Consider the following 27,996-nt stretch of genomic DNA (forward strand, 5'->3'; position numbering starts at 1 on the left):
TCAATTAAGATGAAATGTATATTTATTATTCCCAGAATGGATGTTATGAATGCAACAGGCTTGTCTGAATGACATGACTTGACCTATGTTTTTTTTTCAAAAACTTTGTCCTTACGTTGCCTCTTTTCCTGAAACAGAACACATTTAAAACATAATTAAATATTGTCAATACAGTAAATGTTAAAAAAGCTCAATCAACTGTGCGCTTGTATGCATCCATTGATACTATATTACAAATGACAGTGTATTCTAACATCGCTTCTCTTAGAAATTGTATGTGATACACTGTAGAAAGGGATGAAGTTTCCTTGATATACATTTCTGATGATCAGAAGCCCTCCTTAATCGAGACAAGTATATATCAGAAGGATTCTGCAGTTCGGTCTGTGAAAAAGCAATTATTCCATGGGGACTTAATTACAACCCAATCACCAACCTAACTGATTTAGGATGGAATAGAGGGGGGATGTAATGAAAAAAGCATGTTCTCATATACAGCTTATCAGTGTAGAGACTTTTCCAATTATGAGCCTACTGATGAGTTCTTCCCTTGAGTTGATTTCAGACACTATTCCTTTCAGTGCCATTTCACCATGGTGCTTTTCCTGACAAAAAGCGCTTTATCATGTCCACCAATTATAAAAAGTATAATGAACCCTGAAATATGTTTCAAACATGACATCAGACGTCCCCACAGGTAATCAAAAGACTTCTACATTGTTTCTCAAGTAACCAGGCTTGTAGTGATAAAAACGCCCGAATGAATCACTGGAGAAAAGCAAGCTCCTTGGCACATTGTCTATAGCAAAGAATGTGTGGAATACGATAGGGGTTGTTTCTCCCATAAAAGAACGCAAAGAAAGTGAAATGTGCTTTTGAAGTTCTTAATACTTTTTACTTTAAAAACATCAAACAATTACAACTTAAATGTCAACAGACCATGATTATTTATTAGTCATACCTCGTAGTGTGACGAAGACTGGTATCAAAGTTGATCAACCCCATAGAAAAGTGTTAAGAAATACAACACATGTTTAGTAATCCATAGGTGAGCCTAAGCCAACACATCCCTTAATCATATTCCACTTCTGTATTGTGTATTAAGACTCTTTCTACCTTATATTATCAATCTATTTCTTCATGTGTCATTTTCTATTACTGAATACCGTTGACCGTAGTACCCTGGCTTGGTTCTCTATTTGTTAATCGCAGTAGCACTTCAGTGTCGTGGCACTAATTTCTCAACTCTGTCTGGTGTATTGGAGATGAATATAGATTCCCATGTCCTGCATCTGTCTCCAGTGGCGATGGCCGTTCAGGGGGTCAAGCGTTTGGGGTCACGGGGGAACATGGAGACCTGGCGGATATTGTGAAGACCCAGGTAGAGCATGCAAACTCTTTCCAGCCCTGAGGGAGAGAACTCACCGTCACCGTACACTTACGATGAGTATATTTAGAGTACCTTTATTTTTTCCCCCATAATGACTATATTTACAATAGATTTCATATTGAGAGGGTATGGATTTAGAATAAGCATTTCATGTCTTACCAATGCCACCACCTCCGTGTGGGGGAGCTCCGTAACGGAAAGAGTCGATGTAGGACTTGATCTTCTCCAGATCTGCATCAACACTTTACATATCAGCACCAGCCACCAGTGTATTGGTAACATAGTAAAAATATGCTTATTTTCTAGCAATCGCTTGAGATTTCTAGCAATCGCTTGAGAGGGAAGGAAGCATTTGAGTGACAAATATTGCCGCCTTGAATAACAAGGCAGAGTTGTCTAATTACCGATGTTGTGGTGAATGGCCCTCTCAGTGAGCAGCTGGGCATCGTGGATCCTCTGAGCGCCGGAGAGGATCTCCTCTCCTCTCATGAACATGTCGTAGGAGTTGGAGTATTTCTGAGGAGGAAACATCAGTCGTATAACAAGTTCAATGAATGCCACAATGGTGTCATGAGCATATGTTGTGTGTGTGTGTGTGTGTGTGTGTGTGTTTAGTGACGCGCATACTTTGTCATTGGGGTCAGGCATGGTGTAGAAGGGCCTCACTGCCAGGGGGTACTTGTCGAGCACATAGAAGTCAGTGTCATACTAACAGAAAGGAAACAGAGATGAGTTAGTCCAAATTACAGACAGAAAAGACCTGCATGTGTACCTATAAGTAACTGCCAAAAATAAAGGAAACACCAACTTTAGTATCTTAATAGGGTATAGGGAAACCACGAGCCCAACAGCTTCGATGCACCTTGGCATAGATTCTACAAGTATCTGGAACTCTATTGAAGGGATGTAACGCCATTCTTCCACAAGAAATTCCATAATTTGGTGTTTTGCTGGTGGTGGGAAATGCTGTCAGGCGCCGCTCCAGAATCTCTCATAAGTGTTCAATTGTGTTGAGATCTGGTGACTGAGACAGCCATGGCATATGGTTTACATCATTTTCATGCTCATCAAACCATTCAGTGACCACTCGTGCCCTGTGATTTGTTATCCTATGGGGGCACAGCCATGGTAGCCAAAATAATGGCCTACCCAGCATTTTTACACATGATTAACTCAGAAACCACACCTGTGTGGAAGCACCTGCTTTCAATATACTTTGTATCCCTTGTTTTTTCAAGTGTTTCCAATATTTGGGCAGTTACCTGTAGATACAAAGAGTAATATAACTACATTTGTTGTCACCCCAAGAAGTCAATGGCATGATAACATACCTTTTCTTTCACCAGACGACCGAGCAACTTCTCATTTGGAGTGCTGTGAAAAACGTTCAACAATTTACTTTAGATCAATTAAAAGATAAACGAGAAAAACATCAGTTCCCGACTTAAAAACAAAGCTGTCTGTATTTGAACTTTACTTTAAGGTGTTATCAACAACAGGTTTAAACGTAACACTGCTGCAAACTCTTGACCTGCCACAGACCTGAGGTCCTCCTCGTCTCCCATGTCCACCCCGGCCTCCCGGAGCATGGCCACGCCCTCCGTGTACTCCAGCCTCAGAGTGGGCTCCAGGAACTTGAAGGGCTCACTGGAGTACTGCTTCCCCACCGTCTGGATCTCAGTCTGGAACCTGGACAACACACACACAGATAAACAAACAAGCGAGTGCACATACACATCGCCGAGTCATTCAACGGACACCTGCTACCTCAGCACAGATGCCGTGCCCTTCCAGCGGTGTACTTTCTATAGAGCGTCATCCATGTGTTCAGTTATAGCCCTGTAATAGGCCTAAAGATTAAACCGTACTCATTCACTTTGCTTGCAAATATGGGTTAGAAGTGCATCACATCTTACTTGTCTCTGAGCCCTTTGAAGATCTGCACCATAGTGTCGGTGATGGACTCGATCACTTCGTGGTAGTGGTAGTTGAACGCCAACTCAATATCCAGACCTACAAACTCTGTCAGATGACGATGGGTGTTGGAGTCCTCTGCTCTGAACACTGGAATGGAGAACATCTTCAGTTAGTATCAGCACCACTGTATTTCACGAAGAGGATTAGATCCATCACCCCAGAGGTAAACATAGACATCGGAGGCAGCGTCTCAAATGGCACCCTATTCCCTTTATAGTGCACTATTTCGACCAGGGCACATTGACCAGACATATGAGACTGCAGTGGGGGGAAGAAGTCATTACTCCCCTGGTTATGTGTGGATCTGGCCAGGTGATGGCCCTGTTGAGCTACCTCACAGAGAAGAGACTGGGGACATTATGCAACCAAGCACAAGCCAGTGAGATAAATGTTTCCTATTGCTCAACATGTGCGTAGTCACAACACCATCTACATATGTATCAAATAATCTGTGTATATGTGGTAATCCGCCCAGGTTTAATATTGTGTCGGTCACTTTTCCTGAATACTGTTTGTTTGTTGACTACATAACTAGCGACTGATGTATTCAACACAACAATTTAATGAATTCCCATTATTGGATAGCGTTCATTGGGGAGTGAAAAGGGGTTAGGTGAAGGGCTTAGAGATGTTGTCTTTTCAATATATATATCTTTTTATATTTGACACTTTATTCAGATGGCTTGAAACAAAAGGGGAGACAGTCAAGCAGGGGCACAGAAGTAAGGGAGGACGCGAGGATTGAACCCTGGTCTCCGGTGGGGAGTAAAGTATATGTACCTGGCGGGAAGCATTACAGCCAGACCACAGGTTCTGCACTAGATATTGCCTTACCTGGTCCCACACAGAACACCTTGTCAAAGTCAGCACAGATACACATCTGTTTGTAGAGCTGGGGAGACTGGGCCAGGTAGGCGCTGGTTTTGAAGTAGGACACAGTGAAGACGTTCGCACCACCCTCACTGGCAGCTAGCGAGGAGAAAGATACCTTTTAGTCAAACTATCCCAGAAGAGAAGCAACACATGACCCAAAATAATATTTTTTAACTAACCTATGTGATAATTCAATTTCCTACCAATGTAAGCATTTCACTGTTAATCTACAGCTGCTGTTTACGAAGCATGTGACAAATACAATTTGATTCAATTTTGATTCCCACCATTAAAAGAGATTCTACAGCACTTTTAGCTAGTAGTTCTAAAAGTAGCGGTCACGGCCAAAAGTGGTCCCCGGGAAATTGTGTATTAGTTCACAACAGATATGTGCCCCACTTCATTGCTCTCTCACTCTTTAAAATGTTGTATATGTTTGTGTTTTTTAAACTAATTTACCGACTTCGGTTCAATTATTTTAATTCCATTATGTTTTTTTCCTTTCTGTGAGCTCAATGTGCAGTTTCTGTAGCGATAAATCAGATCAAGCCTAAACTGTGCGATGTTGTCGTTTCCAACAGGCCAATATTCTACATAGTTTAGTGCAGGAAACGTGGTAATTAACAACAATGACCATAATCCATTGCGCGTTTGCCTACTTGTACGGTCTGTATTGAGCTATAATAAGAACAGTGTGGGAAGACATGGAGACAGGAGGAGAAAACTTGCGATCAAGAGGGATAGAAAGCAGTTGCTTCGTGAGCTATCACTACCTGAAAATACCTGATCTAAGTGATTGATAGTTGGTATTCAGCAGTCATAAAAGTATGCCTTTTACTTCTGAAACTTGTGATTTTGTCAGGCAGCAGCTTTATAGAGATGAGATGACTTGGAATTAAATAAAGTCATGTGAATAAATTATGGTTAATAAAGGATAAGCAGTAATGGGCAGTCAATACCCTTAATTTTAGATTAAAGAAAAAACCTGTATTTAATGTAAGAAGATTGAAACCGAAACCAGTGGTTATTTTTGTAGAATCTAACTGTAACCAAACCAACCTCGAAAAAGCACTAACATTGACACATCCAGCCCAAAGCGGGGGGTTTAAAAAAATACATAGTAGGCACCACATTTCTGGAGCATGTCTCTAACTTACGTATGAGCCATATTTGACATTCACATCATAGTAGATCCTGTGATAGGTGTTGTCCTTTACAGAAGGGTGGTCACAGAGTACATTTTGTACAGTGTACGTGTGATGGGTGTTGGCAGAGGAAAATGTGTTTTTTTTTTAGTAGTACACACTGTTGATACACAGCTGCTTGCATCTAAAAGGCGGCAATTTTAAATGTGTCAATGACAGGCTGGGCTCATTTCATTGGCTCCTACAGTTGAGGAAGTGAAAGGAACACGTGTTACACCACAGCTCAGTACACTACACGAGGTTGTACATGTTGTGCTGTGGTGGAATGTACAGCAGTAAACAACACTGTTATGTCTTACATTAGTTTAAAGCTTATTTCTATCGCTACAAAATATGACACATGCTCACTCATTAGGTGCTCACACTTGTGACGTGCAGTTTAGCTCATCAATAAGAGCACGAATGACCAGACAAAGTCGAGCCTGCACTGCTCCATAAGATAACTGGTAGACATAATCCTACTGTGAATTATCTCAAGGTTATGTGAACTAGAAACCCTATCAGCAATAGAGGAATAAATGGCCTTTTGAGCTTGAATTTCTACTCTACTCCCCACCCTCCATTACCCAAACCCATCTGAACATGAAAGAGCATGTATCCTTGAGTCAGTTTGCACTTTGCAGCCAAAATAGTGGAAAAGTACCTCGTCTTCCTACTACCTGTACTTAATAGAAGTCAAGTAGTCATCTAAAGGCCAATATTGTTCGCCTTTAAACTTTTAATTGACAAATAATGTCCAGTCTAAGACACAGGGGCACGTTGGTGGTACCTGATATGATTTTGGGGGTCTGGATCTCCACAAAGTCCTTGTTGGTCAGGGTGTCTCTAAAGAGCTGGCAAACTCCAGCCTGCAGGCGGAAGATGGCCTGGCTGGTCGTTGTCTACCAGCGGAGAAACAAGCATAAACAACAAGAGTCAACAGAGGTATTACACAATGGCAAAGATGAGTCAATAACACTGCTTTGTGTCACATCTTGCCTCATACAGTCTCGACACCTTTAATTTCATTAAAGGGAGTGGAAATAGTAAAGGCTTGGCCTATTTTCAAATGGAAAACTCAATTTGACCTTTTTATTTGACTTTTTCAAATTGGACTTTTTGCCGTTGATTCGAGTTAAAGAGTAGGGTGCATTTCACACTAATGTAAGCCTTTAGAAAATAAACAAGAGATATCAAGCTTTGTTCTCTTTTTAAAACCTAACATTGGCAAACAAGTTCATCTGAAATTCCCTATTCACATACAAATATACAGTCACATATAAAACCAGCTTTGAGCAATCTGGTTGTATACAGAGGTCAACTTAGTTGCATAGAAAAAGAACCCGATCATCAAAACAACTCGTGATGAGGCACGTCAATGAGCTGGGTATCACACAGAACAACTGGGAAAGAGCAGAGGAACAGTTGAAAACCCCCCCAACCCTGTGACCGTTGGGCTACAAACAGCATTGTGAATAGGTGTGTTCTTTCTTAGTTCTCAGTTGACTCATTTCTTAATATGACTGGTGTTATCAGTAAGGATTTATTCAACCAGTTCTATCTGGTTTCATGCATCTACATAAAGCCAGGGCCGGGCACTTTGATGAATACAAAAAGCTCAACATCCTGAATCGAAAAATGGCTCACATTTCTATCTTCTAGACTTTCCCGGGAGTTTTCTGTGTGACTATCCTATTGTCAGACAATGAATCTGCAGACAATGACTCTGGTCCAGTCAGACTTTAGTCCAGGGCCCTGTTAGAAATGGTCAACTCATGGATTATATGTATAGTTTGACATAGGTCGGAAAATAACTACTGCTCTGATGAATAAAAACACTTCTGAGGAACCCTAGAAAAAAACACCAGACAAATACCCAGCGAGCCAACCAACTGCTATGATAGCCTGAGTAGGAACTGACATATCAAAAGTATTTACATAACTCTTGTGATTTCCTGTGTAAAACACCTCTCTACTGTGAGCAGATGGGCGGGCTGTGGTGTCATCACTTCTCTTTCGACATCCCCACACCAGGGTGGAGGGTATAAAAGAGAGTGAGAGCAAAATAGCTCAGTGCGTCACTCTCGTTGACATTCAAGCTCTCAAAACAAGTCTCTAACGGGCCATGGCTTGTGGTTTGTCACCTGCCACCACCACCACCACTCAGATTGTGACTTACTGCTATTGTCTTTCATTACAGTGCAGCAAATTTATTTTCATCAAAATGTCTAGCTAATATATCTATTTCTCAAAGGGAGTTCCCAAACAAAGTCTGTGAACTAATCCTTCCATTTTCACAACAACTTGGAAAACCGAGCCTGGTGTGTTAGGAGCCGTTTCATTACTTTTGACCCTTGATTGTTGAGCCGGGTTTGGGGTGTGTGTGAAAACCTGTTTACGGGTTTACTGTTCATTTAAGTGTGGTTGTGATAACAGGCCCAAGTCCATGAGCTCAAAGAGACATTGTGTAGAAACAGGTGTTGTGACAAAGCCAGTCTGAGGCGAGCGCTAGAGCTGTTTCCCTGCTGCTGCCACATCAGTGTGGGCGCCTCAGAACAGAGCACAACAATGAGACCTCTAGCAAACCTTTCCTTTCCTCTCTGAATCCCTGCAGTTCTATACTGCACTCTACAAGCAGGCTAACTCGGTGCCTGCCTGCGAAAAGGGACATATGCCATGATTCTGTCACAAATGCCATCTCATCATTACAATATTTTTTGATGCAAATGTAATGTCTTCAAACCCAATAAAATCATTATATTTATTTTTGGTGTAATTCATTTGTCATCGAAGAAGGTAACACTGGCTTAAGAGTGATAGTGTAGAACTTACTCTGAGATCAATGACTCGGTTGTCCAGTCTGGTGTCCTGGTTGACCGTCGCTCTTCCATCCTGAGGAGACACACAACCATAATTTCACCATATTACAAAACATTGAAGTATTTAAGACATCTGAAGAACATTGGAACAAGCTATTCAATTAGACAAGTGAGAAAACTGTACCTACAGTATGATATTTAAATGTATAAAATGTGTCCTACAGTATACGTACACTGAGCTATCCAAACATTAGGAACACCTTCCTAATACTGAGTTGCGCATCCTGGTCATAGAAACCCTGGTCACCTGACCAGTCATAGAAATAAAAAGTGTACTTAATGTTTTGTACACTCAGTGTATATCTATGTCTGCTTGTATATAAACAAAGCAGGTCTATAAGGTTTAAAAATAGAACAGGGTAGCACACCAAAAAATATATTATAGCAGTAAATATACAAATAGTATGTAAACATTACTAAAGTGACCAGTGTTCAAAGACTATGTTCATGGAGCAGCAGTCTCTAAGGTGCAGGATAGAGTACCCGGTGGTAGCCGGCTATTGACAGTGACTAAGGAGCAGAGTAGGGTAATGGGCAGAGGCCGTCATGTGATGGCTGTTTAAAAGTCTGATGGCCTGGGTGTGGAAGCTGTTTATCAGTCTCTCGGTCCCAGCTTTGAAGCACCTGTACTGTTGCCGCCTTCTAGATGGTAGTGGGGTAAACAGGCCATGACTCGGGTGGCTGAGGTCCTTGATGATCTTCTTGACCTTCCTGTGACACCGGGTGCAGAAGTTGACCTGGAAGGCAGGCAGTGTGCCTTATGCTTGATGATTGAGCTGGAGACGTGCATGGCCACGCAGTCATGGATGAACAGGGAGCACAGGAGGGGGCTGAGCACACACCCATGTGAGGCTCCCGTGTTGAGGATCAGCGTGGTTGTGGTGTTTGTTACCGTACGCCACGGTATTTAGCTGGCAGCCACATGCATGGCCATCATATTTCTAATGTTTATCATAGAAAGAATGTTTCCAACTACATTTCCAATATTTTTTGCTTAAAGTTAATCTTTCATTTTACCAGAAAAAAGTAGGTTGGCTACACTGACAAAAGTACCGGAGAAAAGTAGCTACACATCAGCCGGAGCGCTGTCTGCTTATCGAATGCCCGTTTGTGAATTCTCATCCGAGTGGAGAAGTGCAACTGAAGCCCAAAATGAGTCTGATGCCGAGCAGAAACTACAAGAAGCATTTAAGATCTGCGTTTTATATTTTGTTTTTCCTGTGTGGAAAAAAACACAACTCTGCGTTAACACGACCTCTAAGTTGAAGCAAGTGGCTGAATAAATAAGTTGACGGGGCATTATATAGTGTTCACTTTCTGCTGTATTTGAGAAGTCCAAGCTCAATGGGCGAGTTATCTGTACAGCTGATTTCCTTGAGTTTTTTTCTCCTCTGTTCTCGGCCTGTCTGCTCCTCCCCCCTCTCCTCCGAGCAGAGCCGGCAGGCCCGTTGCCCTAGCGACTCCATACTCCACACAGACAAAGCGTGTACATAGTACTGTTCTTCCTTCAGACAAGCATGTGTCAAAACTTTGTTCATTAGCACAATGTCTCTCGTTCACGTTCACTTGTATATGTCTTCCCGTTTTCCCCACTTGCTTCAAGATGTCCGACATCGTCCCTGTACCCAAGAAAAGAGAAGGTAACTGAACTAAATTACTTTTGCCCCGTAGCACTCACTTCTGTAATCATGAAGTGCTTTGAGAGGCTATTTAGGGACTATATTACCTAGATCTTACCCAACACACTAGATACACTACAATTTGCATACCGCCCCAACAGATACACAGACAATGCAATCACCATTGAACTGCATTGAATACGACCAATTCCAATCATATAAAAGATTAAAAGAGCACAGAAGCTCCTAAATATGCCCAAGGCTGTCAGGCTTCCTGGAACTCACGTGGGGTTAAAACGGCCTGTGAACACGGTTCACACATCCTGCTCAGACAGGGAGACAGAGCCAGCCCTCCCTGTAACGGACAGACAGGCAGACAGGCCCAGCCCAATCTCCTCCCCAACGGCAGGTGCTGTAACGGACAGACAGGCAGACAGGCCCAGCCCAGTCTCCTCCCCAACGGCAGGTGCTGTAACGGACAGACAGGCAGACAGGCCCAGCCCAGTCTCCTCCCCAACGGCAGGTGCTGTAACTTAGTGACAGACAGACAACACCTGGGCCGCATCTGCAGCTGGGTTTGGCTTATTGCATAAACACTGACATCCTTCAGCTGTCTCTGAACTGAACCATACTAGAGAGAGACGACCCTTTAGACAGACACCGACCGAGAACATGGCGGTATAGAACCAACACAACTCCAAAACAACAGCGACAGGCCTTGATTGTGGGGACCAAGTCATGTATTTTTCATCCAGTGTCTGTGTTGAACTGGAACAGCATTAGAAGAGAGGAACATCTCTGAATGCAATGTGTTTGACATTTGATTAGCTACAAAGGGCTGCCTGCGGGAGGCCCAGGAGCCCTGGCCCTCATCCTCACCTCATCCCCCTCTCCTTCCGGCCTCACACAATCCTCCAGCTGCAGGGGCAGACGAGGCTCGGCCTGGCTGATCACAAAAATCTGAGACAGGGAAAAAATGTGATTTTTTTTAAATATTTAGAAGAGAGATGTTGGTTCAAATAGATTTACAGTTAGATTACCTCTAAATTCACGGTACTTTCCAAGTTGAACTTCTGAGTGGAAAGGAAAGTACCACAATTCCAAAATCAGAAAGCAAATAAAGTCTCATACAGTTATCTTTTAACCAGTAGTTTCTCTGGTTAATAATGAAAGTCAATGGCTGTCCCTTCGTCACAGTAAGTCTGTTGGTCTGTGGTGTGGTCAGAGCATCAGACAGCCCTACCCTCTCAATGTGCAGCTCCACATCCTGCTGAGAGCAGCTCTCGATCTTCTGCTCCACATTCCTCACCATCGCCTCCACGTCCACAATGCTCTCCTTATTGATGCTACAGACGGAGGGGATGAGAAGCACAGCATTTAGAAGTCTACACAGTTCAATTGAAGTCAAACGAGTGGGAGGCTAGCTGAGAACTGAAAGTTTCCATTCAAAACCCTGAGTGAATTTCAAACAGTCACAGAGGTGTTTCAAGAGCTGTGAAAATTGTGTGTGTGTGTGGGGGGAGGGGTGTAAAATTGGAAATAAACAAAAAAAAGAAAACAAATCATAACACTGACACTACTCTTCCTGAGGTAAAATGTCACAGGATCACGTTGTTCGGATGGTTTCAATATGACCATCTTGACAGATATATTTCCTATTTTCTTTTGATTGAATCAGTCTATTGGGACAACGTGTAAAAAAACAAACATCATGTGACACCGATATGAACTACAGTAAAACACCAGTGGACACACAACAGTAAGACAGAGGTTAATCAACTATCAGAAAGACATGTTGAGAGAACACCAGAATAGGCCACCGCTGTCCTTTCTCACTGTTCTAGATCCAACAGAGCCTTGTAGAAATATGATGAACTGGCAATTGTCACATAACATGGGGCCAGATGGAACACGCCCAGTGTAATCCTTCACCTCTTCTCATTAAAAAGCAGTAACGAGAGACAGGACAGTGGTGAATGGTGATCCCAGTCAGTCCTCTGCAGCTGTCTCAGTCACAGACATCCACTACGAGGATCAGCTAGACAAATAAAGCCCACATGAATAACCTCCTCCCTCAAACACCCTGCCAGCCTGCCTGGGGACAATAAACACTGCCCATCAACTAATGAGTCATACAAGTAAGGCTTTTGATTGACCGGACTAGTGTCTTGTTCACGGGCTGTACTTGTACATCAAGCTGCCTTACAATACAGAAAAAGGAGATCCTATGGACCGCTCTTGCTCAGACAAGGCTTACTATACTCTTAGCGAACAACGGACTATGTATTATAAAGATATGTGAAACCTTTCAATGCATTGTTTAACGCGCTCTAGTAAGAGAAAGTAAAACGAGATACGTAGAGGAAATTGTTGACGGGGACGCAGAGGATACCCTAACCCTAATTTAACTCTGTATGGTGAAGTTGAAATACTATATGTGACAGGTGTGGCAAGCTCTTCTCTATATGTCACCACTAACCTGAATCAACCTTGATGAATATGAAAGGACTCCTCTCATGCAAAGCTTACTAAGCGTCCATAGAATTCAAGGAACATAGAACATTAGGAGGCTTGATTTGAACAACTTGTCAGGGCCAATAGTTTTGCAGGTCAAATTATGTTGGGCAGAGTGCAAAATGCATTGTGTGGATTGTTAAGATTGGGGGCAGGATGTTTAGACCTCTGTGGATTTAGTGAAGAAGCTGCGGGCCTCAACCCTGACTATACATTTGTCTTGGGTGTGCTTTGATAGAAGCTGGTTTGTGACTGATGCTTAGTCATGGATCAATGGGTAGTATCCCAAATGGCACCCTATCCCTATATAGTGCACTACTTTTGATCAGAGCAGTCAAAAGTAGTACATTATGCAGGGAACAGAGTGCTATTTGGGAAGGAGCCATCCATGGGGTAAGTGATTGCATGCAATAAGTGCAATACAATCAACTGCCAAATCAAACCACATGACATTACACAAGCAAAGGAAAAAGGAACCAAATCAGTTTGGAGGAATCGCGCCACAAGATTTCTACGAAACACGCAATCTGATAAACAAGATCAAGCCAGAGCATTATTGTCCTTAAAGAAGTAAAAACCAGGGTCGTATTCACTAGGAACCAAGCGGAAACAAATGGGCCAAAACAGGGGCCTTGCTGAATTTGTCCAATAAGAAACGCTTGTTTTTGTTGTCGGATGCAAAGAGTTTTGCTTCGGCCTGCACTAATGAATACGAGCCAGCTCTGAAGCAACCTTCAGATTGTATCATTACACACAAAAGGTCGAGAGGAAACAGTGGTCAAACCACTCTGATACAACTTTACAAGGTTGGTCAGAAGTTTCCGTCAATGAGGTGGACCAGTGTGACTTGGGCCTTGGCCTAACTAGGCAAGTCAGTTAAGGATAAATTCTTATTTTCAATGACGGCCTAGGAACAGTGGATTAACTTCCTTGTTCAAGGGCAGAAAGGCAGATTTTTTACCTTGTCAGCTCGGGGATTCGATCTTGCAACCTTTCGGTTACTAGTCCAACGCTCTAACCACTAGGCTACCTGCCGCCCCAAATACGCATGGAAGGTGCGTCCCAATCGCTACATGTAAACAACTGGAGACACCGCCATTTTTGGAGACATGTTATTGGCAAAGCAGCGCTATTGTAGCTAGAATATGAGTGTAGGAGTGATTGTTAATTGTAAAAAAGAAATGCTGGCTAAATGTGGGTCTAACTTTAAACAATTCACTTATTCACCATTAATTAGCCACCACAAATCTCTTTGCTAGCCAACTGTCTCCAAACCGCAAGGTGTCTCCAAATCGCAAGGTGTCTCCAGTAATGTTAACGTTTTGACGTTTGTCTCCACTTTCCAAGCGTATTGGACTGATTTACTGATCACAAAAAAAGTGGCGTTTGACCTATCTCGTCCTCCCGTTTACACTTCATAACGAGTGTTAAAGAATCATTCATCACTGTCAGGTGCAATCAAGTCAACTGAAAGAGATGAGAACATATCACATGCTTGATATGGAAAAGTACAGTATCCTCTTAATGCTATGCTTTTCATAAAAAGCTCCAGTAATGGACTAATTTGACTCTGACCGCAGAATGACTAATGATGCTCAGGCTCTTAACTACCTCTTCAACTTTGATGTACTGTATATATTGTATCTACTCTGTTATCTGGGCAGGAACGGCTCCATCAAACACTTCTGTACTGTATCCCATCTGAAAGTGGACCCTTTTGTCGGGAGCTGAAAAATGAATTCTTTCAGAATGCGTGAAAATGAAATTGGGAGCCCATTAGGATCCAGCTTTTCCCACCATTGTTTGTCGGGGGCCACCAGGAAATGCAGTCTTGTACTCACTTGGCGGCAAACTTCACCATCTGCTTGCTGGCACGCTCCCCCACGGCGACTAGGGCTTGTACGTTAAACTGCTGCTGACGCAGGACCAAGAAGCACTGCTTCCCTATAATGACCACAACAACACAATAGACATCAGCTGGGTACCTCTAATTGGGTCTAGCAACTCCTAATGCACGTGTCAAAACAGGAGCCATGGTTCTACTTAATGCCAGGTCACTATCTCAGGCCAACATGGCAGAGGTCCTACCTGCTTTAGATACCACCTCTCGCCCATAAAAATAAACATTTTCAATGCATTTCCAGGTAACTGTCAGAGAGCAGTGAACAGACGACCCTTTCAAGAAAGGTGTATGGGGGGGAGGGGGGGGTGTTGAGAGCCAATTCCCAACCACACACCTTGAGACCAAGGTAAACGAAGTTTGTCAACTATCATGCCAACATCAGAGACCACCCAAGTGCTTTGATGTGGTTTCCTCTGTTCATTGACGGGGGGGGGGGGGGGGGGGGGTAATCGCCCCCCCCCGGGCGATTACAAAACATTCACAAAAAAACAAAACATTCACTTCATCCCAGTGTAAATCAGGATGTTATTCGGCTCTCAAGGACATCCTTCACTATAGAGCTGAATGAATGAACGGAGGGGTTTTCCTGGAAGGAAGCCGCCGTGAGATCACCACAATACGATGGTTTATTGATTAGCATATTGTTAGTACAGATGTGTACGTGCTCGATGTTTCTAATTATTCTGGATGGGATCCGACTAAGGCAAGTCTCACTGAGTTCATGGTATTAGAACCACAAGCTCGGAAAAAGACTACATTTAATCCAAATTTGTGGTGCCGTTTAAACAACTGAGCTTTGGTCTGAGTTTTCTAACTTTTCAAAAAGGAACTTGCATGCCTGTGTAATACCCGCAGAGGAATCTGTACTGAACAAAAATATAAACATAACATGTAAAGTGTTGATCCCAAGTTTCATGAGCTGAAATAAAAGATCCCAGAAGTGTTCCATATGCACAAAAAGCTTATTTCTCTAAAATGTTGTGCACAAATTTGTTTACATCCTTGTTAGTGAGCTTTTCTCCTTTGCCAAGATAATCCATCCACCTGACAGGTGTAACATATCAAGAAGCTGATTAAACAGCATGACCATTCATTACACAGGTGCACCTTATGCTGGGGACAATAAAAGGCCACTCTAAAATGTGCAGTTTTGTCACACAACAGGCCACAGATGTCTCAAGTTTTGAGGGGGGTGTAATTGGCATGCTGACTGCAGGAATGTCCACTAGAGCTGTTGCCAGAGAATTTAATGTTCATTTCTCATTACCATAAGCCACCTCCTCCAACGTCATTTTAGAGAATTTGGCAGTACGTCCAACCGGCCTCACAACCGCAGACCAAGTGTAACCACACCAGCCCAGGACCTCCACATCCGGCTTCTTCACCTGCGGTTCGTCTGAGACCAGCCATCCAGACAGTTGATGAAACTGTGGGTTTAAACAACTGAAGAATGTCTGCACAAACTGTCTCAGTGAAGCTCTACTGCGTGCTCGTCGTCCTCACCAGGGTCATGACCTGACAGCAGTTCGGCGTCGTAAACGACTTCAGTGGGAAAGTGTTCACCTTCGATGGCCACTGGCACGCTGGAGAAGTGTGCTTTTCATGGATGAATCCTGGTTTCAACTGTACGGGGCAGATAGCAGACAGTGTGTATCGCGTCGTGTGGGCGAGCTGTTTGCGGACGTCAACGTTGTGAACAGAGTGCCCCGTGGTGGTGGTGGGGTTATGGTATGGCAGGCATAAGCTACGGACAATGAACAGAATTGCATTTTATCTATGGCAATTTGAATGCACAAAGATACTGTGACGAGATCCTGAGGCCCATTGTCGTGCCATTCATCCGCCGCCATCACCTCATGTTTCAGCATAATAATGCACGGCCCCATGTCAACAGCCTGATCAACTCTATGTGAAGGAGATGTGTCGTGCAGCATGAAGCCAAGGGTGGTCACACCAGATACTGACTGGTTTGCTGATCTACACCTCTACCTTTTTTTAAAGGTATCTGTATTCCCAGTCATGGCAAATCTGTATTCCCAGTCATGGGAAATCCATTAGGGCCTAATGAATTTATTTTAAATGACTGATTTCCTTTTATGAACGATAACTCTGCGAGTTATATAAAACTTTGCACTCTGCGACCCAAATCCCCATGGTCCCTCACCACCTGGGCTGCAAATAAGGTGAAAAACTAAATTCTGGTACCATGCAGTTATTTTCCTAAATTGTGTACATTTCTAGTAGCTGTTGACCACATTTGCCAACCCGAGGAGAGTTGACTGAAAATAATGTCTATTTCACCAGCCATGTTGGCGGGTGGTCAACTTGCAGGGCTCTACAGTGTCAGGGTTACATTTGAGAATAACAATGGTCAAAAGTCAAGTATGTGGAAGTCAGGGTTAGAAAAAAGCTGCAGTAGCTGTTTTCAAAGTATTTCCGCTGTTCTGTTTCAAAATTGCTAATCGCACAAAGAAATAGGAATCCTATAACCCACCTCGCAAAGTAACACTGCTTGGCAGGAAGGCTGTGCGCACTGAGTGAAGAGCCGATGGAAAGCTGTGCGCACTGAGTGAAGAGCTGATAGATTCATTTTTGGAGGCGCTGAGCACAGGCATAAAAGTTGGTCTAATTTACTCAAAAGTTTGCTAAGTTAGACTTTGTCCTCGTGTTTCTTGGCTATTTACATTTAACAGATACTCTTATCCAGAGCGACTTACAGGAGCAATTAGGGTTAAAATGCCTTGCTCAAGGGCACAGACAGATTTTTCACCTAGTCGGCTCGGGGATTCGAACGAGTGACCTATCGGTTACTGGCCCAACGCATTGAAAATGTACATTGTTTGTTCACAAGCTTGGTTGTTTTTCAACGTTAGTTTGAGTCTGCTGCTTCAACTGATAGCGAAGAGACGCCCTAGTCAGAACTCAAATCTCTCACACACACAATGACTGGAGTGGACCCATTACCACGGAAACCGCACGCCCTTAAAGGGGCAGCTGAACTTTTTGGTTAAAAGACTCCAGTAACAAAAACTGAAATTAAATTGAACAATTTAGCACATTACTTCTTACGAATACATTTCTTGTTTAAGAAACATTAGAAAGCATGGTCATCTGTTATTTTGTGATTTTTTAATGTAATTATGACAAATAAACATTTTTGTTGGTTAAAGATCTGAGTGGCTGGTAGATTTTTGATCTACCTGCCACAGTGACTGGTGAACCAAATAGTTAATTTTAGGCTCTGATATTTGGCCCAAGGACAGTTGGTGATCTGTTTGGTAAACCCTAAGGTTCAGTTACAGAGCCATTTAGATTAGAAGCAGTGGTTTAAAGTACTTAAGTAAAAATACTTTAAAAGTACTAAAGTCGTTTTTTTTTGTATCTGTCCTTTGCTTAAATTATTGACAACTTTTACTTCACTCCATTCTTAAAGAAATTATTGTACTTTTTACTCCATACATTTTTCCTGACAACCAAAAGCACGTGTTACATTTTGAATGCATAGCTGGACAGGAAATGGTCAAATTCACACACTTATCAAGATAACACTTGGTCATCCCTCCCTACTGACACTGGGCTGGCGGACTCAAACACACAAATGTATATTTTGTAAATAATGTCTTGAGTGTTGGAGTGTGCCCTTGCTATCCGTACATTTTAAAAACAAACATTATGCCGTCTGCTTTGCTTAATATAAGGAATTTTAAATTATATACTTTTACTTAAGTATATTTTAGCAATTACATTTACTTTTGATACTTTAGTATATTTAAAACCAAATACTTTGACTTTTACTCAAGTAGTATTTTAGGGGCTGACTTTTACTTGAGTAGCTTTCTATTAAGGTATCTATACTTTTAATTAAGTATGAGAATTGGGGACTTTTCCTACCACTGATAAGAAACCTGGCTGTGGCCTGAGGAAGTGTGTTATGAAGCTGGACAAAGATGGAGAATCTCACCTTTAGCTCTGCTGGTGTGAATCCTGGCACGCACCCAGATCAGCTGGTCAGCCATCTCAGGTGTCAGCTTCTGGACACGCACCAACACCCTGTCTGGCTCACAGGGCAGAAAAGAACACCTTTCAATACAACTTAAAAGACCATATACCCCCCTCCCCCCACACACACACACACACACACACACTCATATTACGAGAACAAAAGTCATAAATATGAAACACTGCATAGAAGTTGCCCCATTCTCTGTGCCTTATGACAAATGGACTCGGCTTCGCCGTGTCACTCTGAGGCATGCTTAACGTTATTATGATCAGCTAGAGAGAACGGCCTCATGCGCCCCGACGGCTGTGAGCCGCCCATTTGGCTGAACCTGATTCCGCCCACATGAAAGGCAGGCTGGCTGTCTCTATCGTTCTTCATCCCCGAGGACAGGCATGCAGGTGAGAAGCAAACTTTGTTCTCTGCCATTGGAGCTGAAAGAGCAGGCAGACAGGTGGACGACCCAGTTTCTTTCACTATTATCTGGGAGCAATGGCAGGCTATTAGTCACCACAATCATCTTTGATATCGAGGCCGTCTCTACTACTACTGCCACTACTGACGCCATGTCCCTGAGTCACTCAGATATAATCACGTTGTCTATATTACTTAACAAGTAGTAGTAAACATGGTTGTTGAAATGGAGATATCCTCTGTATATAATGTTTGTTTGGAAGAACAAAGAAGAGGAGGAAGTTGCTGACTGTACTGACCCAGTTTCTGCTGGGACTGGACCATCTGGGGGATACCGTACCGATCCTTGGCAAAGTCCTGCACAAATAAGAAATAATCTGCTAAGCATTTAAATATAATAGCATTATAGGAAACATCAGAGGTGCATAAAATGTAATATTCCTTTAACATTCCACCATATAGAAAAGGTGTAAATCAATAAGTAATATCTGAAAACTGATCCTCCAGGATATTTACATCTTCATCTGTGCTTTGTGAGTCAGCAGCCTGAAAACAATAGAGGCAAAACAGTTAGTTAATGCAACGGGACATCCTGATAAATCCTGATAAAGGGCCTTGTATTGGAAAAAGCTAGTGGACTGATATTATGACAAATATAACTGATAAACAATGGAACCCTCCTCCCTTGCCCGATTGTGCCGTCCGCACGTCACATCAACAGCTGTAAGGGGCAGAGAGGCAGATAAAACCCACTGACCAGCTTGGCCTGCTTCTCAGCTTTCTTCGCCGCTTTCTCCGCTTCCTTCTGCTGTTTCTTCAAGCCTTTCTTCGACTGGGCCTGGTCCGCCTCCTCCGCGGCTCTGCAACAGGAAGTCCAGAACAACGCAAAACATTTAAGTCAACTTCCTAGGTCTATTTTTCCAGCTTCCTGTAGGAAGTTTTTGACTGGTTAATTCAAGCCATCACCACCTCTGGCTTGCTGTCCCAATGACAGGCTTTTAAGTTTGTCTACCTTTAATCCTATTGTTTTCACATGCTTTCAAAACACAGCATTTAGCATGTGAACTCTGGGATGGAGCGGGGGAAAGGTGTTTACACTGTCACACAGTGAGATTAGCTGGAGAAACACAAAGCAGGTATGAGCTGGGGAGTAGAACAATGCTTTTACTATTCCTCTCTAATCCCCTCAAAGGAGAAAAGCCCTCAAAATGAATAGTGAATACGGATAACCTTGTTATGATAGCATTCATCTGGATAACTAGTGGTGCCTTTATTTGCAAACAATGTGTAATGCTGACAATTCAATAACTCAAGGGGAGCTGGGCAGAATACAATCAGTCTACAGTGAAGACAAATAAGGACGTGGACATTAATTGCTAACGACATAGCCTGGACAGCAACATGGCTCACCAACCTAACAATGGACACAGCTATTAGGGAACTAATAGGTTGCTTCAAATTCTAGGTCAATGGGATTAATAAGGACTACAAGGGTGTCAAGCCTACAGTTGAAGTCGGAACACATACTCATTCAAGGGTTTTTCTTTATTTTGACTATTTTCTACATTGTAGAATAATAGTGAAGACATCAAAACTATGAAATAACACATATGGAATCATGTTGTAACCAAAAAAAGTGTTCAAAAAAATCAAACTATATTTTATATTCTTCAAATAGCCACCCTTTGCCTTGATGACAGCTTTTTGCACACTCTCGGCATTCTCTCAACCAACTTCATGAGGTGGAATGAATTTCAATTAACAGGTGTGCCTTCTTAAAAGTTATTGAGGTCACTTGATAAATTAACTTCAAGATGTAGATGAAGGGGAGGAGACAAGTTAAAGCAGTATTTTTAAGCCTTGAGACATGGATTGTGTGTGTGTGCCATTCAGAGGGTAAATGGGGAAAACAAAAGATTTAAGTGCTTTTGAAAAGGGTATGGTAGTACGTGCCAGGCGCACCAGTTTGTGTCAAAAACTTCAGCCCTGTTAGGTTTTTCAAGCTCAACAGTTTCCTGTGTGTATCAAGAATGGTCCACCACCCAAAGGACATCCAGTCAACTTGACACAACTGTGGGCAGCAGTGGAGTAAACATGGGTCAGCATTAGGGTTGCAAAGAGTCGGAAACTTTCTGGTAAATTTCCAAAATGTTTCTTTCATGGGAAGTTAAGTACAGGAATTTGGGGAATTTTGCTTAAATTCATCAAAAAGGTTAGCTTATAACAATGAACCTTTTTTGTGGGATACACAAGGCAATCCTATGTCTTGTAGCATATTTTGGTTAAACTATCCCCAATTCAATGGAATTGCAACCCTCTGCATGCACATGTGTAGTGCACTATTCCATCACAAGTACAGCTGATTCTCAAGATCTTGCACACTACTGAGATTATATTGAGCCCACACTATTACACTGACTGAGCCAATGACTACATGCTTTCTGGTAAGTTTTGATTGGGGTGAATATATTTGATATGACATACATGATTTTTTGTTTACTAGTAAATAGTAGCCTACAGCAAAGTGTGTTTAAATCAACTTGTTAGCAATTTCCGCTAGTTAATTTTTGCTGCCATGTGGGTTTTAGCTTGCTTGAGCCTGCTCACTGAGGAGTGTTAATTCACCTGTTTCCATACATATTTCATTTTAAAACATTTGTCTTACAAAGGAGTTGTTTAATCTAACTGCTTAACTATTTATCTATACATGGAATTGTATTTGGTTTTTACAGGAAAATGCCACGGGCACTATCTGATGTGTGGAGACATTTCACTGCAGCTAATGTAGAAGGAAAAGCTGTGTCCATTGCAACTACTGTGCCAAATCATATGTGAAGAACACAACAAAGTGAAGTGAAAATGATGAATCAGACACCTTATCGAAAGCAACAGCTCATGGTCCTCCTGGAATCAGAAGTATTTTTGACTCAGTGGAGGAACGTAGTCAGAAAAATGCTGATGAATGTCTTGCTCGAGCTGTGTATGCAACTTGTTCACCTCTGATGTTCACAGGCAATGTGTATTGGAAGACATTTCTGAATGTTCTTCGCCCAGCGGACATGGGACCCCTCCAACCAGACATGCTTTATCTACTCATTTGCTGGATGCAGAGTTCAACAGATTTCAAGTGAAGGTCAAACAAATCATAGAGAAAGCAGACTGTATTGCAATCATCTCTGATGGGTGGTCGAATGTTCGTGGGCAAGGAATCATTAACTACATCATCTCCACCCCTCAACCAGTATTCTACAAGAGCACAGATACAAGGGACAACAGACACACTGGTCTCTACATTGCAGATGAGCTGAAGGCATTCATCAATGACCTTGGACCACAGAAGTTATTTGCACTGGTGACAGACAATGCTGCGAACATGAAGGCTGCTTGGTTTAAAGTTAAGGAGTCCAACTATCACATCACACCCATTGGCTGTGCTGCTCATGCATTGAGTCTGCTCAAGAACATCATGGCACTGAAAACAATGGATACACTCTACAAGAGACCCAAGGAAATGGTTAGGCATGTGAAGGGTCATCAAGTTATAGCAGCAATCTACTTCACCAAGCAAAGTGAGAAGAATAAGAGCACCACATTGAAGCTGCCCAGCAACACCCATTGGGGTGGTGATATCATCATCTTTGACAGTCTCTCCAAGAAATAGCCATATCACAGTCTGCCGATATGGACAGCCCCATCATGAGGATCCTCCTGGATGATGTATTTTGGGAGAGAGTGGTAAGCAGCCCGAAACTCCTGAAACCTATAGCAGTAGCCATTGCATGGATTGAGGGAGACAATGCCATCCTGTCTGATGTTCAGACTCTGCTTGCAGATGTAAGAGAAGAAAACCGTACTGCCCTGCCTACTTCACTGTTGCTCCAAGCAGATGAAACTGCAGTTCTGAAATACATCAAAAAGCGTGAAGACTTGCCTGAAGCCCATACATGCCGCAGCGTACATGTTGGACCCCAAGTATACTGGCAAGAGCATCCTGTCTGGTGCAGAGATCAACAAGGCTTATGGAGTCATCACTACCGTGTCTCGCCACCTTGGCCTGGATGAGGGCAAGGTTCTTGGCAGTCTGGCAAAGTACACTTCCAAGCAAGGGCTTTGGGATGGAGATGCAATATGGCAGTCGTGCCAACATATCTCATCAGCCACCCGGTGGAAGGATATTTGTGGATCTGAGGCTCTTTCCCCTGTTGCCTACATCATCCTCCAAATCCCACAAACATTAGCCGGCTCAGAGCGCAACTGGTCCTTATTTGGGAACACACACACCAAAGCACTCAACAGGCTGACCAATACAAGGGTTGAAAAATTGGTGGCCATCCAGGCAAATTTGAGGCTTTATGAGCCTTACAACAAGCCATCCTCAACAAGGTTGGAAAGTGATAGTGAAGATGAGGCCTCAGAGTCTGATGTTCAAGAGGTGGACATTGAGGAGGTCCAGGGAGAAGACATGGAAGCCTGAGAGGAAGACAACCAAAGCTTTACTTTCTAGACTATCATTTTACAGATGTATGTTGAAAACGTTTTTGGGAGATGCCATGGATCATTGGGGATCATTCAATATTCTCTTTATTTTGTTGTTCAGTGAAATCATCCCATGTGTAGAGTCAACTCGTTTAATTCAATTTGTAACTAAATTATATGTTAAAAATTATTCTATTGGAAGGATTTAATAATTTGCAATTATGTCTACTTATGATAAGGTAAAAGGTTTACGTTTCAGTCTCCACTTGACATGGTAAATATAATCAACGCAAAAAAACATCTACATTTAAATGGTATTAATAATAATTTGCATACATTTCTGTTAATTCCCATGGAAAGTTTGCACCTCTGAATATTCCCCAAAATGTGCTACCCTAGCCAGCATCCCTGTGGAACACTTTTGACGCCTAGTAAAGTTCATGCCCCAACAAATTGAGGCTGTTCTGGGGGCAAAAGGGGGGTTGCAAATCAATATTAGGAAGGGGTTCCTAATCAAAATGAAATCAAAAGTTATTGGTCACATACACATATTTAGCAGATGTATTTGCAGGTGTAGCGAAATGCTTGTACAAAAAATGTTCCGGGCTAATAATGTAAGGAATAACGCACAAAAAAAACAAACACAGCAAAGTTGCTTAGGAACTAGAAGCAGAGCTGCCATATCTGTCGGCACCATCTTGTTCTTGTTTGGTATACTCAGTGTATGTCTGCTGCAGGGAGACAAGAGAGAGCATGACAAAACATAATAAGTCAGCGGATAAAAAAACTGCTGAAAACATGTTGGCTCACAATTAAAAAGATGGAGAACAAGCTATAGGATGAAGAATACCTGAGTTGTGTCGCAGGTACAGCCAACTAGCGCTAGCTAACGCTACCTACAGTAGCATTTTTTTAAATTAAATATATGTAATTGTAGCGATTTTTCACCCCCATCATTAGAGTACATTACATTATACTGTACTCTACTCATGTGGGCTCTACTGTAATGAACTGCACTTTTCTTTACTGTGCTCTACTCCAACTGTGGTTTGTAACTACTATGATTTCCCATTGTGGCCAATTCAAATGTAGTAATTTTGTTACAGATTATTCAGTCACTACCGATTTGGTAACAGGGTGATGAGTTTGAATCATTTGAAGGGGCAGTGCAGTTTTTAGAAAAATATATTTCCACACTATGGGATCAAAATAATACTGATATTGTGAAAATTATGATAATGTCCTTTTTGTGTAAGGGCTGTTTGAAATAAATGCCTGGAATTTCAGCCTGTTCGGGTGGGATTGAACTTTTGGCCACATCATGACGTCGCAATGTGATCAGATTATAATTGACCAATGACTGTTCCTACGGGTAAGGGACTGGGCTCTTGACCACCCTATCAACCAATCAAAGCTTTGTATGTAAATATCTTTAAATTTGTTTCATAACTCACACAAATCAGACGGAGCATTTCAATGGACAAAGGAGGCTCAGGGAAATAATTAAAACTATATATTTTGGAATTATTTTTCATTAAATAAACATACATTGATTTATTCGATATACAGTGATTTAAAAATAGACTGCTTGGGTGCTTTAATAATTCATGACCAAAGTTTTTACTGATACAATTTAACTAATTGGTAGGTCTACCAGTTACTTCTGTGAACTTTCATAATCCTCCCTCCTAATGGGGGAGAGAAAGTGTCACTAGGCAATAATTCCTAAACTAACGAAGGGAAATAACTTCCGCAAAAATAAATATATGTTGATATTAGTTGGCAGGGGGCTTTACTTCAACATTATTGTGTTTTGATGTATTTTCTAATACCTCAAGACTTTTTCTAGTAGATGTTTTTTTCAGACCCCTTTAAAATCTGTGTGACCAGATATCAAAGCCTTGCTTTATTAATAATTTTTAGGATAGAAAAATGGTTGAAAAACGTAACAATGCCTTAATTTCCCAAAAATACAGACTCTTAGCATTCATTTAATACCAAAATGGATATGCTCCTATAAACTTCACATTGGTGCTCATGGGGTCATTTACATGGAAATGACCTTTAGGCAATCTTTCACCAAAACACAAAATTCCTGACATTGAATTATGTGGCAAATCCTTATATTCTGTAATACGATCACAGCAACCCCTGGGAACCATACGAGTATGTCAATAGACAATTTAGCCAGGATGAGTGAGGGGAATTAAGCACACTCACACCCATCTACATATCCAGTGGCATTAAAACACAATGAGGATAGGAGGACATTGGTGGTAGGACCCCTGACTAGGCTGCAATATAGTTAATGCCATCTAGCTTCACAGATGACATATTCCTCCAAACGGAAGACTCAGGGAGTCAGTCTAAATATGTTAACAGGAGCCATCATGCACAGACGAATATAGTACTAATCATTAACAGAAAACAAAGAATTGAATAAGTTAAAGTAAAATGTCTTTAACTGATTCATTAGGCACATTACTCATTCTTAACTTTCATCATGAATGGGCCTGGGCTACTGTACACATAGGCCTAGGCTAACTTTCACTCATTATTACAGTATTTCAACTTTTTTGGGACTGCTGCTGCCCCCATGACACCTTCCCTCTGCTGTCAAATCACTTCTGGACTAGCCTACACCTGTTGTGAGCATGGTCTTCATTACATTAACACCGCCAATTGTAGTTGTTTAATGCACAGTAAATGCAAATATATACAGTACGAGTCAAAAGTTTGAACACACCCACTCATTCAAGGGTTTTTCTTTATTTTGACTATTTTCGAATCATGAAGTATCCAAAAAAGTGTTAAACAAATCAAATTAAATTTGAGATTATTCAAAGTAGCCACCCTTTGCCTTGATGACAGCTTTGCACACTCTAAGAGCGCTACAGGGAGACAGGACGGACAGCTGATCATTCTCACAGTGACAGACCACGTGTAACAACACCTGCACAGGATCGGTACATCTGAACATCACACCTGCGGGACAGGTACAGGATGGCAACAACAACTGCCCGAGTTACACCAGGAACGCACAATCCCTCCATCAGTGCTCAGACTGTCCGCAATAGGTTGAGAGAGGCTGAACTGAGGGCTTGTAGGCCTGTTGTATGGCAGGTCCTCAACAGACATCACCGGCAACAACGTTGCCAATGGGCACAAACCCGCCATCGTTGGACCAGATAGGACTGGCAAAAAGTGCTCTTCACTGACGAGTTGCGGTTTTGTCTCACCAGGGGTGATGGTCGGATTCACGTTTATCGTCAAAGGAATGAGCATTGCACCGGGGCCTGTACTCTGGAGCGGAATCGATTTGGAGGTTGAGGGACCGTCATGGTCTGGGGCGGTGTGTTCATCATTGGACTGAGCTTGTTGTCATTGCAGGCAATCTCAACGCTGTGCGTTACAGGGAAGACATCCTCCTCCCTCATGTGGTACCCTTCCTACAGGCTCATCCTGACATGACCCTCCAGCATGACAATGCCACCAGCATACTGCTCGTTCTGTGTGTGATTTCCTGCAAGACAAGAATGTCAGTGTTCTTCCATGGCCAGCGAAGAGCCCGGATCTCAACCCCATTGAGCACGTCTGGGACCTGTTGGATCAGAGGGTGAGAAATGCCCCAAGAAATGCCCAGGAACTTGCAGGTGCCTTGGTGGAAGAGTGGAGTAACATCTCACAGCAAGAACTTGCAAATCTGGTGCAGTCCATGAGGAGGAGATGCACAGCAGTACTTAATGCAGCTGGTGGCCACACCAGAAATTGACTGTTACTTTTGATTTTGACCCCACCTTCATTCAGGGACACATTATTCCAATTATGTTAGTCACATGTCTGTGGAACTTGTTCAGCTTATGTCTCAGTTGTTGAATCTTATGTTCATACAAATATTTACATGATAAGTTTGCTGAAAATGAACACAGTTGACAGTGAGAGGACGTTTCTTTTTTTGTTTAATTTATATACTGTATTCTATTCTATTCTACTGTATCTTAGTCTATGCCGCTCTGACATTGCCCGTCCAAATATTTATATATTCTAAATTTCATTCCTTTACTTTAGATTTGTGTGTATTAATGTGAAATTGTTAGATATTATGACACTGTTGAAGCTAGAAACACAAGCATTTCGCTCCACCAGCAATAACATCTGCTAAACACGTCTATGTGAAAAACTTGATCTGGTACACGATGGCACAGTCAGAAGACATTGGCATGCATGCATGGTTAGTTTGCTAATGCTAGCTAGCTCATACTAACAAGTTAGTTCACTGTCGTTAGCTGCTAACGTTAGCTAGCTGTCAAACTTTAACTGTAGCTGCTATTCTTGACTTTTTCTATGTAAAAATGGCCAGTTATATGTTTTCAATTGTCTAGCTAGCAAACTAACGTCAGTTTATTTATTGGTAGAAAACGGATCAATTCAATTGCTTTAGAAATCACCTGCATTAGCAAGCCAGATGCTAACGTTAGCAATTAACGTAAACACATTGAGAAATGAGAACGCTGATCATTTTCTCTTACCCTTGGACAGCGTCTTTAGTCATGACACTTATCGTTATTTTGGGAAGTTAAGGTGGCTAGATATCAAACGTTTCTTGACTATTATTCACTGACAGAGTCACCACATCATCTGTTCACAGAGCATGCATTGGTGGTAGTAGAAAGACCTGATGCACAGGAAAGGAGTTTCACTCAATCCGGGTAGAAACTGTGGCAAAGAACAAATAGTTCCGCAAGAGCTGTGGAAATCTCTTTTTTT

General features: G+C 42.2%; 1 protein-coding gene across 1 annotated transcript; it reads right to left on the reverse strand.

Annotated features, from left to right (window-relative positions):
• Nucleotides 1–923: 923 nt before the first annotated feature.
• Nucleotides 924–27,937, reverse strand: LOC129816361 (aspartate--tRNA ligase, cytoplasmic-like). The gene is made up of 18 exons (XM_055870767.1): nucleotides 27,759–27,937; nucleotides 19,511–19,613; nucleotides 19,270–19,299; nucleotides 19,053–19,110; nucleotides 18,301–18,393; nucleotides 14,278–14,380; nucleotides 11,166–11,268; nucleotides 10,802–10,882; nucleotides 8,257–8,316; nucleotides 6,215–6,326; nucleotides 4,202–4,336; nucleotides 3,307–3,454; nucleotides 2,933–3,079; nucleotides 2,722–2,764; nucleotides 2,018–2,098; nucleotides 1,795–1,906; nucleotides 1,550–1,621; nucleotides 924–1,407 (listed from the first exon to the last, which is right to left on the reverse strand). Exons 1-18 carry the CDS (start codon nucleotides 27,779–27,781, stop codon nucleotides 1,316–1,318), a joined length of 1,596 nt encoding a protein of 531 aa, XP_055726742.1. The 5' UTR covers nucleotides 27,782–27,937; the 3' UTR covers nucleotides 924–1,315.
• Between the last annotated feature and the right edge of the window lie 59 nt (nucleotides 27,938–27,996).

Source organism: Salvelinus fontinalis, chromosome 19 (genome assembly GCF_029448725.1).
Source record: "Salvelinus fontinalis isolate EN_2023a chromosome 19, ASM2944872v1, whole genome shotgun sequence".
Taxonomy (NCBI): Eukaryota; Metazoa; Chordata; class Actinopteri; order Salmoniformes; family Salmonidae; genus Salvelinus; species Salvelinus fontinalis.